We start from the raw sequence: 14,079 nt of genomic DNA, 5'->3' as shown, positions 1-14,079 counted from the left end.
TGACGTCATCGAGCTGCGCGGCGCGTTCGCAGTGCGTTCCACTCACTCTCCGCGCCAATCCGGGGGGTGGCTTGCAGCCATGGCTGCAGCGAACCCCTGGGACCGCGCGGCCGAGCCAAATGCTGCGGGGCTACTGCTGGACCGTTTCGTAGCTTCGGGACTGGTCACTCAGGTGCGTGGGCGGCGATGGCGTCATTAAGGGGGTGTAGACGGTGGCAACAGAAGATGGCTGTGAGGTGGTGGTGGTGCTGGGCTGCCGAAGTGTGTGTGAGAGTGCTGGCTAGGGGCCGTACTGTAGTAGATGCCGTTGGAACCCCTTCCAGGCAACAGTGGTGACCGTTCTGCAGTGGTGGTGCGAAAGCGGGGCTCCAAGAAGATGATATTTCAAGTGTCTGCGGGCGAGTTATCCTCGGTCAGTTCTTGAGAGATAATAAAGACCAGTCTTCCCCGCTTTTTCTCACCATTGCTACCTCCTCTACATTGTAACGGGTGCCAGGCTTGGGGATAAATAGTTACAATACAAACGTTCCCAAACTACGCTTGTCGGTGTGAGGTATTGAAGCATATTTTCGCTGGGAGGCGCTGGATACAGAAGAGCGTCAGGGGAAGCACGCATCTTTTTTTTTTTTTTTTTTTTAAATAAAGTTTTGGGGTCTTTTTCAGGTTTGTTTTTTTTTTTCTTTTTCAGTTAGCATATATTTCAATTAGTTAGCATATAGTGCAACGATGATTTCAGGAGTAGATTCCTTAGTGCCCCTGACCCATTTAGCACATCCCCCCTCCCACACCCCCTCGAGTAACCCTCTGTTTGTTCTCCATATTTATGTCTCTTATGTTTTGTCCCCCTCTCTGTTTTTATATTATTTTGGATGAAGCATGCATCTTTAAAGGCAGTACGTACACACATGCTTACATACATACATACGAAAAAGACCCGAAAAAACCTTGGAATGTGAATGGAGGAGAGGAGTAATTGTGAGAGAAGAGGCAGATTAGCCCAAGGGGTGGTAGTTTAGGTTCGGCAAGAACATGTTTATATGCCAAAGGGAAGGAGCCAATAGAGGGAGAAATTAATGATGTGAGGGAATACTGGAATACAAGTGGCAGAAGTGACAAGGAAATGGGGAAAGTGAGATTGAGGGAAAGAAATTTTGAGATAACGAGCAAGTTGAGGATTTTGGCTAAAAAGGAAACGGAAAAGTAGAAAGGTAAAATCATCCGCAGAGATTAGCTATATGAACATGATGTAAGGTTTATGGAAAATACACAACTTTGTATACTTAGAAGAATCATTAGAGAATTCTATCATACCCTATTTTTTTTTCAATTTTTTAAAAGTTTGAGAACACACACCAGGTTTTATGCCAGTAGAAGAGAGGGGAGTCACACAGGGTGGGGGAGATTATGGGTCCAAGGCAGACAGTTTATTTATTTATTTTGAGAGAGACAAAGACAGCGCTAGAACGGGAGGGACAGAGAGAGAATCCCAAGCAGGCTCCGCGCTGACGGTGCATAGCACTTGTGGGGCTTGAACTTAGGAAACCCCGGGAATCATAACCTGAGCCAACACCGAGAGTTGGATGCTCAACTGACTGAGGCATCCAGGCACCTCTACCATATACTATTTTTAAGATGAAGAAACTAAGGCCTGAGAAGACCAAGAAATTTATTCAAGGTCACTCAACTAGTGAAATAGATCACAGAGCTGCCTTTTCTGACACATTGTATCATCTCTAAGATGAACTGTGATAGATGATACTATGAAACTATCTTGAAAGTTTAAACTTCTGTTGAAGTCTAATAGATTACTTGAGGCTCTAGTAACCAGACCTTATGAATTTGGGGGGAGGAAAGGGGTACAAATGAATGCATTGGAAAATAGGCAAAACCTAACTACAGCACTCCCCAGTTCTCACCTTCCTCTCTTCTCTACTGGGTTTTCTTCCTACCGGATTGCCTAATAGTCTCACTTGTATTGTTTAGTTCTGTAACAAAGTAATTTGTTAAACTCATACTGTAAGACATTTGGGAATTATCCCTCTAGAGTGTATTGGTAGAAGAAATAAACATCTGAGAGAATTTTAGGCGTTGATAAGTAAGCTGTTGGGGTGGAAGTTGTTTTGGAGAGGATCTTCCTAGTGTCCTTCAAGTAGCACTAATTAGTTACCTGTTTTGCTTACAGGTAAGATTTGCCAACCATAGCTCTTTAAGACCATCTTACAATCATATGTGTTATAGGATCTCTTTAGTCTATCCCTTAAGTGCCTATCATCCCATGTGCATTAAAAATGAAGAGTAATGCGGGGCGCCTGGGTGGCTCAGTTGGGTTAAGTGTCCAACTTTGGCTCAGGTCATGATCTCTCGGTTCCTGAGTTCGAGCCCTGCATCAGGCTCTGTGCTGACACCTCAGAGCCTGGAGCCTTCTTCAGATTCTGTGTCTCCCTCTCTCTCTGCCCCTCCCCTGCTCATACTCTGTCTCTCCCTCTCTCTCAAAAATAAATAAACACTAAAAAAAACTTTTTTTAAGAGTAATGCTTAAAATTGCTATATGATACAACTCTTCCAGAAAACATAGTTTGTTTGCGCTTTGTTCTGTTTTGATCTATCCATTGGGGAATGATTTAGTGAAAGAAAGGTATGGTTAAGTGTAAGATAAATGGGGTATTTGCTCTGATATATGCCCTAGGATGGCTTCAGTGGCCTTATGTCCCACATGTTTTTCTGGCAAGCTTTAGTGAGTCATAGCAGCTCTATTGAATACATACACACACACAAACACACACACAGGTATATAGATAGAACTGTATATCTGTTATTTTCTCAGTGTTACCCTCTGTAGCCCCTCCCCCATTATAAGGGCTCTGCTCTTAACTCTCTGCTATACTGCTTCCCTTTTAATGTCCCTCAGGTAGAATTCAGTATCAAGTAGAAAGGACAGAAAAAAAAGAAGAAAGTGTGCCCACAGACACAAGTTTATACATATATATATATATATATATATATATATATATTATGTGCACAATGTTACTGGGATTCATTTTCTTTTTTTCTTTCTTGTGGTGGGGGGGATGGGCAGGGAGAGAGAGAGAGAGAGAGGGAGGGAGGGAGGGAGGGAGGGAGGGAGGGAGAGGGAGGGAGGGAGGGAAGGAGGGAGGGAAAGGGAGAGGGAGAGAGGGAATGAATCTTAAGCAAGTTCCACGCTCAGCTCTGCTGGACACAGGGCTCAATCTCACAACCCTGGGATCATGACCTGAGCCAAAACCAAGAAGCAGACACTCAACCCACTGAGCCATCCAGGTGCCCCAGGATTTTTATATTGCACATAAAAGTCTTGGACTTCAGCTTCTTGTGCCTAGCAACAGAATGAACAGAAATACCCTAAACAAACTCCCGTTTTCAGGATCCTTTCATTTTCATTGTCCCTTTACCCTACTGGCATATAAAGTGTATAATATTTAATGGCAGTCATTAACAGTAAAGACTTTTCTGTATTCCCCAATCCTTGCCTTTTTTTCTTTTTTTAAAGATACAGGGTTGGGGCGCCTGGGTGGCTCAGTCCGTTAAGTGTCCGACTTCGGCTCAGGTCATGATCTCGTGGTTCACGAGTACGAGCCCTGCGTCAGGCTCTGTGCTGACAGCTCAGAGCCTGGAGCCTGCTTCCGATTCTGTGTCTCCCTCTCTCTCTGACCCTCCCCCCATTCATGCTCTGTCTTTCTCTGTCTCAAAATTAAATAAACGTTAAAAAAAAAAATAAAGATATAGGGCTAAGTCAGAATCCTCAAATAGTTAGAATTTCTATTTGTAGAAATAGAAACAGAATTTCTATTTCTAGGAAATTTGGCTACTCTTTCTTTCCTCTCTCCTTTTGGCTCTCCCTCAAACATTTTTATTTTTCCACTGGTTTCTCTTGCATGTTTTTGGCTAAGCTCCATTACCCTGCTGTTGAACCCAACAGTTTACGAGATTGCCATGTGTGTGGTTAAGATTAGTGTATACACAGGGAGGGATGGAGAGATAAGAGAACGAGTAAGTTACAATGAGAAATGGGAGATGTTTTACTTTTATTTACCTTCCACTTACATAATGGAAATGCAGTGGATTAGATTTGTCCTCATTTCAGCCATGATATACATAGAATGAAGCTAAACTATACTGCTTTACTCCCTCAATCCTCAGTTTTGCCGTCAGTAAAATATCTTGTGTTATCTTCCTCACCGAATGGCATATCTATCTGTCCAGTCACTGGAGCCAGGATCCTTGGAGTTAGCATTGACTTGACTTCATCCCTGGTACCCCATATCATCTAGGATTTATGAATTTCATCTCTCCAGGGACTCACATCTATGCCTTCCTTTCCTATTTTTTTTTTAAGTGTATTTATTTATTTTGAGAGAGAGCGTGAGCTTGAGTCGAGGAGGGGTAGAGAGAGGGGGAGAGAAAGAATCTCCGTGCTAACAACCGGGAGCCTAGTGTGGGACTCAAGCTTACAAACTGTGAGATCATGCATGACCAGAGCCGAAATCAAGAGTCGGCCGCTTATCCCACTGAGCCACCCAGGCACTCTCTTCCTTTCCTTTTTAACTGCTACTGACCTATTCCACATTCTCATCTTCTCACCTAGAATGCTGTAGTAGCCCCTTGTCTAAATATTTAACCTCCAGTCCCATCTCTTCCCTAGTTTTTGTTTGTTTTTACTTGTTTTATTTTGTTGGCTAGTTACCAGAATTAAGTGTTTTATTGTGGTAAAATACTCATAACATAAAATTTACCATTTTAACCATCTTAAAGTGTACACTTCAGTGGCATGATACAATCACAGTGTTGTGAAACTTTTTTCAAAACTTTTTTTTTATCATCCCCAATGGAAACTCCATACTCACTTAGGTAGTCATTCCCCATTCCTTCTTTCCCCCAGCCTCATCAGTTTTATATTCCATACTGTCAATATTTAAGTTTCTAAAATATGTATCATATATGATCATGTTACATCTTCACCAGAAAACCTTCAGTTGCTCTCATTTTTTGCATTTATCAAGATCTTCCATGATGACGCAGGAAACTACGTTTCTAGATTCATCTTCCCCTTCGTCTCACATATGTGTTAGTACAAGAATACCTTTCCCTTTTCATCCATCATGAGCTTATTAAAGGACAGAGAGCTTATTTCATCCATACTTGAATCTTCCATGGCCTAACTCATTCGATGCTTATAAAATTGGTTATCATTGGTTAGCAAATTTTTGCTATTAAAGGCCAGAGGATAAGTATCTGAGGATTTTAGATCCATATGGTTGCAACTGGGCTGTGGTAGTGTGAAAGAAGCCAGAGGTAATAAGTAAATGAATGGGTACACTTGAGTTTATCCTGGATCCTGAAATTTGAATTTCATGTAGTTTTCATGTGTCACAAAATACTGTTTTTCTTTTGATTTTTTTTCCCCAACATTAAAAAATATAAAAACCGTTCTTAGCTTATGGGCTGCACAAAAACAGTCACTTTAGTTCATTTAGTTCATGGGCTTTCATTTCCCAATCCTTTGCCTGTAAGATCTCTAAAGTTTTTCCTGCGCTACCATTCTCAAAAAGGAGAAGAGGATACAGAAAATTATGGATGAAGCGAAAGAATGAACAATATTCTTATTCTGAAGTAACCTGCAATTTAAGGTGGCTATATATGCAAGCAATATTTTGCATAAAATGAAAGGATGAAGGGCGGGTAAGGTTTTTAGAAAAATAATTACACCTGAACAAAACATTCCTTTGCCTAAAAGAATGAGAATGTGAAAAGACACAGGATGAATGACTTCTAGCCAATAGAGAGGTCTTTTAATGCATCAGATAAGTGATTCCATGGTGGGGAAGCCTTTAATGTTAGACTCAGGAAGGTCAGAGACTGGGTCTTGGTGATTTGTACAGAGGTGATTCTCCAACAACCTCAGCCTCCACCTTCTTACTGTTAGCAGCCTTCTCTGGTAAGCTGTCACTAATACAAACATAATGTGCATGGTACTTTAGGAAGTAGTACAAAGTGATTAAGTCTTGTTTTTCTTATTTTTTAAATATTTGGGCAAAAGATTTGTGATAGAGATGTTAAAAACAGGAAATACACATTGCTACTGTTATACTTCAGTACTTCATTTTTCAGGGGCAATGTTGCACATGATAAATCCTCATGTTTTATGTGTGTGGACATGCTGTTTCAAGGCACACAAACTTTTTTAGATGACATACTGCTGCTTTCTTTGTTCACTTATCAATAGGAGATGTTAAATATATCTAAGAAATCAGCTTCTTGCTTTGTGAACTTCTCCAGACTACAGCAGATGACAAACATTCAAGCTGAAATCTACCAGGTAAATTTTGTTGGACTTTTTGCTTTCTGCTTCTAGTACAGGAAAAAAAAAATCGTAATTGATTCCAGCAGTAGTTCTCTTGCACTCAGAATAGCGTCTAGCACATAGCTGGATTCGTGTTTATTTATGTAGTTGTAGCAGTAGCAGCAATAGGGCTTAAACACCAAAGTAAAAACCTGCAGTAAATCCCCTAGGCTCTCGTAACAAATTCTGCCTCCCATTCCCTGCAGTGTTCCTAGGTTAAAGACTATCCATTTTTGCCAAAATGTAAGCCTTCAGGCTGCATTCCGCATGAGCTAAGTGTTATTTTTCTTCCTAATGTAGAAAAACCTGGAAATTGAACTTTTAAGACTAGAAAAAGATGCAGCAGATGTTATTCATCCTTCCTTTTTGGGTAAGTATTTGAGGAAATGGGTAGTCATTGGAATTTCAACTTTTTCTTGGATTACCTTAAATAAACACCAGGCAGTAAAATTATGATATACCATAACTTTTCCAGGTATTGCCCCAAAGTTACTAAAGTCTTCTTTTCTGTGCTCAAATAGAAGTCCTATTGGCTTGACTAGTGCATATAGCATAATAAGTGACCAAGGTAGGAACTCCTCAAATTCAGGAAAGCTTAGAGCTGTATGGGTGGCTCGGTTGGTTAAGCATCGGACTCTTGATTTTGGCTCCAGTCATGATCTCATGGTTCCTGGGATGGAGCCCTGCATCAGGCTCCACACTGATGGTACAGAGCCTGCTTGGAATTTTCTCTTTCCCTCTCTCTGCCCCTCCCCTGTGTGTGCATGTGCTCTCTCTCTCTCAAAGTAGATAAAAAAACTTAAAAGAAATTTTTCAGGAAATCTTGGAAGACAAAGGCCGAAGAACTTTCCAGATTAAAGGAAACTAGGGGTGCCTGGCTGGCTTAGTTAGTGGAGCTTGCAACTCTTGATCTAGGGATTGTAGGTTCAAGCCCCATGTTGGGCATAGAGATTACTTAAAAATAAAAAAAATTTTTTAATCTTTAAAAAAAAATAAAGGAGACTTGGGGCGCCTGGGTGGTTCAGTTGGTTGAGCATCCAATTTCCGCTCAAGTCATGATCTCACAGCTCTTGAGTTTGAGCCCCGCGTCGGGCTCTGTGCTGACAGCTCGGAGCCTGGAGCCTGCTTCGGATTCTGTGTCTCCCTCTCTCCCCCTAACCCACTCACATTCTGTCTCTGTCTCTCTCAAAAATAAACATTTAAAAAAAATTTTTTTAATAAAAAAAAATAAAGGAGAGTAAAGGAACATGATAGCCAAAGCACAGTGTGGTTATGGATTGAATACTTGGTTAGAAATTCTTTTGCTGGGGTGCCTGGGTGGCTCAGTTGGTTAAGTGTTTGACTCTTAATTTTGGCTCAGGTCATGATCTCACAATTCATGGGATCAAGCTCCACAACGGGCTCTGCACTGACAGTGTGGAGCCTGCTTGGGATTCTCTCTCCCTTTCTCTCTGCCCCTCCCCTGCTCATGTTCTCTCTTTCTCTCTCTCTCTCTCTCTCTCTCTCTCTCAAAATAAATAAACTTAAAAATTTTTTTTTGCTCTAAGGGACATTATTGAGTTACTTGGTGATGATGTGTCAATATAGACTATATTATATATTGGTGGTATTATAAAAATGTTAAATTTTCTGAATTTGACACTTGTGATTACATAAGAGAATGCTATTTGGGGAAATACATGCTCAAGTTTTAGGGGTAAAAGTTCATGATATCTACAATTGACTCTTTTTTTTTTTTTTTTTAACCTTTATTCATTTTTGAGAGACAGAGAGTAAGTCTGGGAGGGGCAGAGAGAAAAGGAGACACAGAATCTGAGGCAGGCTCCAGGCTCCCAGCTGTCAGCACAGAGCCTGACACAGGGTTCAATCCCAGGAACTGTGAGATCATGACCTGAGCCAGTCAGGCACTTAACTGACTGAGCCACCCAGGCACCCCTATTCTTCTTTTTAAGTTTATTTATTTTGAGAGAGAGAGCAAGAGAGCAGGGGAGGGGAGGGGAGAGAGAGAGAGAGAGAGAGAGAGAGAGAGAGATCCCCAAGCAGGTTCCATGTCTTCAGTGCAGAGCCCGACGTGGGACTCAAACTCACTAACCGTGAGATCATGACCTGAGACGAGATCATGACCTGAGACGAGATCAAGAGTCCAATGCTTGACTGACTGAGCCACCCAGGCATCCCTCTACAACTTACTCTTAAATGGATCAGCAAAAATACACGTATGGGTATGTGGAGAAAGAAGAAATAAAAATGTAGCTAAATGTTAACAGTTGGTGAGTCTGGGTGAAATGTATGTGGGAGTTCAATGAAACTTTTCTGTAAGTTTAAAATTTTTTCAAAAAAAAAATTTGAAAAAAGAGGCATTTGGCAGCCATTAACTGAATTCTGGGCAAAATATTGAAATAATCAGAAATAGCTTGTAAGAGAAATGTTTGTGTTTTAATATGAATGTACAATATCAGAGGCAGAGGGGTGCCTGGATGGCTCAGTCGGTTGAGCGCCTGACTCTTGATTTTGGTTCAGGTCATGATCCCCAGGGTTGTGGAATCAAGCCCCATGGCAAGATCGAGGCTGTCAGTGCTTGGGGTTCTCTCTTAGCTTCTCTCTATGCCCCTTCCCTACTTTCACTCTCTCTCTCTCTCAAATAAATAAAATAAATAAATAAAACTTTAAAAAGATATATTAGAGGCCAAGATGAGAAAAGAGATTTTATGTGAAGAATACGGGGCAGGCTATAAAAACTAAACTAGGAGTAGAGTTAAACAATGCAGACAAAGAATTTAGCACTGGATTTGGTTGTCAGCAAAGTAAGAGAAAATCGTTGAAAGTAAACTGGTTTGGGCATTACAGATAGCAAAGGGGAGATATTTAGGAGGGAAATGGGTTAATTTTCGACATTGGTAGAGTCAGATCAAAGCAAAGAATTATTAGTGATTTTTAAAACTTACTTGTCATATTATATTGCTAACTATAATTAATGTTTCTGGTTTATGTAGCTCAGAAGTGTAATGCTCTGCAAAACATGAATAATCATTTGGAAGCGGTGCTAAAAGAAAAGAGGTCCCTGCGGCAAAGACTGTTGAAACCCATGTGCCAGGAAAACTTGCCTATTGAAGCTGTTTATCACAGGTTAAACTAAAAAGTAGAAATTAGGGGCACCTGGGTGACTGAGTTGGTTGAGTGTCAGACTCTGCTGACAGTCTGCTTGGGATCCTCTCTCTCCCTCTCTCTCTGACCCTCCCCCACTTGCACTGTCTCTGTCTCTCTCAAAATAAATAAATAAACTCTTTTTTTTTTAAAAAGTAGAAATTAATAGTTACACATGTTTCCTGAGGGCATTTTATGTTGAGTAGTTGTTTCATAGATTAATTCATTAAACAATATATTAGTGATTGTATCTGTTAACATTAATTATTATTATTAACTTTAACCAGAAAGAAAACCTTTTGCTTTTAAACAGTTAAGCTGTGGTGAAGAGAAAGGCATTCCTTTTGCCCACTGTGTTTTAGGAATGATGATAATGACTTTAAGAAAGAAATTAGAAAAGTCACTTTCTAATTTAAAAAAGTCTGATCTCATTTCCGCTGTTTGTAGGCTTCAAAGCCTTGTGCAAATGATTTGTTTAAGCCTCCGTTTCCCAATCCATAGAATGGGCATGCTTTCTGTTGCTCTTCTCCCCATAAGAGTATTGCAAGTATAATCATAAATAACAGTAAAGAAGCAAACATCTGGGGATCTGACTGATAACTTTCTCCACCTGTGCCTTATTGGATAAGCCCAAGCAAGTCAATAGTACCTCTCTTAAGTGTCAGATTTTTGGGGCACCTGGGTGGCTCAGTCGGTTAAGTGTCCGACTTCGGCCCAGGTCATGATTTCGCGGTTCATGAGTTCAAGCCCCGCGTCAGGCTCTGTGCTGATGGCTCAGAGCCTGGAGCCTGTTTCAGATTCTGTGTCTCCCTCTCTCTCTGACCCTCCCCCGTTCATGCTCTGTCTCTCTCTGTCTCAAAAATAAATAAACATTAAAAAAAAAAGTGTCGGATTTTTTTATCTTGTGGTAAAAGAATAAATATAAAAATTCCATTCATGAGGGTATATTCAGTATCTATTCGGTACAGTAAAATACCATTAATGTGTATATTGTATATTATATCAGAAAAAGTAAGTAATGATTTTAAAGCATTTTGCAAATGCAAAGATTCAAAGTGGTTTTACGTGTAGCCTGTTTCAATCAAGTACATTTATCCTTATTGTCTTCACCCTTCACTGAAAATGAGTAGATTGAAATGGAATGAGATTTAATCTAGGGAAATTTCTTTACTTATATGAGAAAATGATTAACATTAAGTTTTGTCTATTAGGTTGGGTACCAGATTGGATTAGTGTTGTCTCTGTTTTTCTGTTTGGATGACAAGTTAATTTCTGCTTAAAGTGAAAGTGACATTTTTATCACTGGTATTTCCATGAATACAGAACAGTTATTATTGGCTCACTGGGTTGCTTGTAATTCTCTTTTATTAAAAATCCTAATTAAAGGGAAAGGGGGGACACAAAATAACTAAAAAGAAAATAGTTGACTTTTTTCTCCCTCTTTCAGATACATGGTACATTTGCTGGAGTTGGCAGTGACTTTCATTGAAAGATTAGAAAACCATCTTGAAACAATTAGAAATATCCCTCATTTAGATGAAAATCTAAAGAAAATGGTGAGTATTAACAGTAGCATTTAAGTACCTCAACTACTTTATATTGCATTTGGCTCTTTAGTTCTTTTATAGTAGAAGCTCAAAAGTGTGATCTCTTTGTTTAACTTTTTGATGGCTAATACTCTGAATGAATTTTTTTTTTAATGCTTATTTATTTTTGAGGTGGGGGGAGGGGCAGAGAGCAAAGGAGACACAGAATACAAAGCAGGCTCCAGGCTCTGAGCTGTCAGCACAGAGCCCGATGCAGAGCTCAAATCCACAAACCCCGAGATCATGATCTGAGCCAAAGTCGATGTTTAACCGACTAAGCCACCCAGACACCCTTGAATGAATTATTTTTTTTAATTAAGATGCTTTCTCTCTCTCTTTTTTTAAAGCTTTTTTAGAAGTCATTTTACAGTGTTTTATTCCAAAATTCCAATATTTAATAAATATGTGTTGTTTTTATTGTGCTAGGGGCTTTGCTATAGGTGTTAGGAGAGATAAACAGATATAACCAATCCCTGCTCCCAAATTCTCAAGATTTAGTGAGAAACCTGTAGGATATTTTCTACTTTAAAATACTACTTTTGTGCCATGAATACAGCAGAGAATTATAAAGAAGATGCTGTCTATTAAGCAAAGAAAAGGGAGGGATTGCTTGTACTTTAGGGAGATTGGGAGTAGAGTGGGGTAAGAATATTTTAATAAAGTTTTACATAGTAGTTAGTAGTGACCTGAAGAATCAGTGAATTTTGCATCAGAAAGAATAGTATGGGCCAAAGCAGCAGTGTGAAGAAAGATATGAAAATTAGCACTGGTAGTTTGGGGCAAGAGTGGTACTCCACTTTGGCTGATACATAAAGGTATTGAAAGGGAGATTAATTCAGGGTTAGTTTATGGAATGCTTTGAAAACCAGACTAAGAAGTTTAGACTTTACTATCTGAGTACTGGGGAACAGTCAACAGTTTAAATAGTTTTTTTGTTTTGTTTTTTAGAGAAGGACACAGAGAAGTGACTTGATCAGAATTATACCTTAATAGAGAAAATATTGGATAGAATAGATGGAGTCTCACAAAGTATACGCAGACAGCATCAGCATCACCTAAAACCTTGTTAGAAATGCAGATTTGAAGGCTTCGTTCACCTTAGACCTTCAGAATCTGAATCCACGGTTTATAAGTTCCTCAGGTGTTTTCTGTGCACATTAAAGCTGTAGGTTAGAGGACTGTGCAGAGGAACCAATGGCAGAGAAACTTGGAGAATAAATACAGGCATTCAGATAAAAGATTTAAAGCATAGATAAACAAAGGATTATGTAGATTTTGAGATTTGGGATGTCACATTCCTAGAATGTGTCTACTCTTTGGACAAGGGACACATCCAAGGTAATAAAGTATCTAGCCTTGGTGACTCCAGGGTGAATAGGAGCAAGAAATCAAAAAAGCTAATGAGTTTGTTTTCTGACATGCCTTGCACAGAGAGAAAACCTTTAATCATTGTTGAACTGCAGTTAAATTGCGTTCTTAAATGTACATTGAGGTGGAGATTTTCAATAAGCTGAAGTATAGGACTGAATTTTAGGAAGGAGATAAGTTTTACAATATAGATTGTGGGTCATCTGCTTTGAAGTGATAATTGAAGACAAAAGAGAAATGAACTCACAAAGAAAACACGTGTGCTGTAATAGATGAGGAGAGCACAATTTTAAGAAGCCTTTGTATTAAGGGGCTAGAAATTGTCCGGTGTAAACTTTTGTTATCATAACCATTTATGATATAATACTGATGTATTGATGACAGATGTAATTTCTCCTGTTTTCCCCTTCTTTCAAATGTTACAGAGCAAGGCTTTAGCACAAATGGATATTTTGGTGACTGAGACAGAAGAACTGGCAGAGAATATACTCAAGTGGCAAGAACAACAAAAGGAAGTTTCCTCTTGTATCCCCAAAATACTAGCTGAAGAAAATTATCTTCATAAACATGATGCTATAATGCCATCTTTACCTTTTACTTCTAAAGTTCATATCCAAACTGTTAATGCCAAGTGATTGTCAATGGTTTATTTTTGCTTAATTACATGTAGTCATGCAAAGTCTGTTTCTAGCCAGTTGTATGTAATATGGGCATTCATAAGCTCTGCTGCTAGCAATACTGAAAGAGCCCTCTTTGTATTGAAAAGCACTAAGATTCCAACTTCATTAAGACCAAATTGAGTTTTCCTTTGTTTTTCATATATTTTCATTCTACTTTACAGTAAAACTCTTGAAGATCAAATACAACTATGACAATTTATTAACATGAGTGCCTTAGCTATATCTCACTCAGTGGACCCTTTTATGTCTTCTTTTTATTTTTTATTATTTTTTAAAGTTTATTTATTTTGAGAGAGAGCACAAGTAGAGGAGAGGCAGAGAGAGAGAGGGAGAGAGAGAATCCCAAGCAGACTCCGCACTGTCAGTGCAGAGCCCAACACGGATCATGACTCAAGCCAAAATCAAGAGTCGGACACCTAACTGACTAAGCCACCCAGGTGTCCCTATTATATCTTTGTAAATGTTTGTTTCTGAATTAGAAGAGTCTTCTTGCATCTGAACGTATGTTGATTTTTCCTGTGGGAAAGTTACTAAGTGCATACAAAAGAGCAAATGTAGCAGGCTTATGAAAGGCCTGCTTATAAAGCCTGCTTGGCTGGCTTCTGGGAACTTAAGATTTCAGGAGGGTTCCTTCCATTCCCAATCTCACTAATAAGAGTTGCTCGCTATGACTGAAGTGTTTGTACAGTGTGGTTTTTGGTGGGGGTCTTATTTTTTTTTTTTTTTAATGCTTTTTCTTTTGAGAGAAAGAAGGAGCACGAGGTGGGGAGGGGCAGACAAAGAAGGAGACACAGAATCCAAGCAAGCTCCAGGCTCTGAGCTGTCAGCACAGAGTCTGAAGCAGTACTCAAACTCAAAAACTGTGAAATCATGACCTGAGCTAAAGTTAGATGCTTAACCGACTGAGCCACCCAGGTGCCCCTGT

The 14,079-nt window shown here is 39.5% G+C and overlaps 1 protein-coding gene across 5 annotated transcripts; it reads left to right on the top strand.

Annotated features, from left to right (window-relative positions):
* Positions 1-47: 47 nt before the first annotated feature.
* On the top strand, positions 48-13,270 carry HAUS2 (HAUS augmin like complex subunit 2). 5 transcript variants are annotated; one of them, XM_047075232.1, is made up of 7 exons: positions 128-172; positions 324-412; positions 6,260-6,352; positions 6,677-6,746; positions 9,370-9,502; positions 10,968-11,076; positions 12,900-13,270. In XM_047075232.1, the coding sequence occupies exons 2-7, from the start codon at positions 377-379 to the stop codon at positions 13,107-13,109; spliced, it is 651 nt and encodes a 216-aa protein (XP_046931188.1). In that variant the 5' UTR covers positions 128-172; positions 324-376; the 3' UTR covers positions 13,110-13,270. The 5 variants fall into 5 exon arrangements, with proteins under 5 accessions (XP_046931187.1, XP_046931191.1, XP_046931188.1 ...); XM_047075231.1 differs by lacking the exon at positions 324-412 and having other exon boundaries at positions 48-172; XM_047075233.1 differs by lacking the exons at positions 128-172; positions 324-412; positions 6,260-6,352; positions 6,677-6,746 and adding an exon at positions 8,490-8,598.
* Positions 13,271-14,079: the final 809 nt, after the last annotated feature.

This window comes from Lynx rufus, unplaced genomic scaffold, assembly GCF_022079265.1.
Source record: "Lynx rufus isolate CCGP_SWC_20201006 ecotype Redwood Valley unplaced genomic scaffold, mLynRuf1.p SCAF_13, whole genome shotgun sequence".
In the NCBI taxonomy this organism is placed as follows: domain Eukaryota; kingdom Metazoa; phylum Chordata; class Mammalia; order Carnivora; family Felidae; genus Lynx; species Lynx rufus.
Note: the sequence above shows the minus strand (reverse complement) of the source record. Positions and strands in the feature narration are given on the sequence as shown.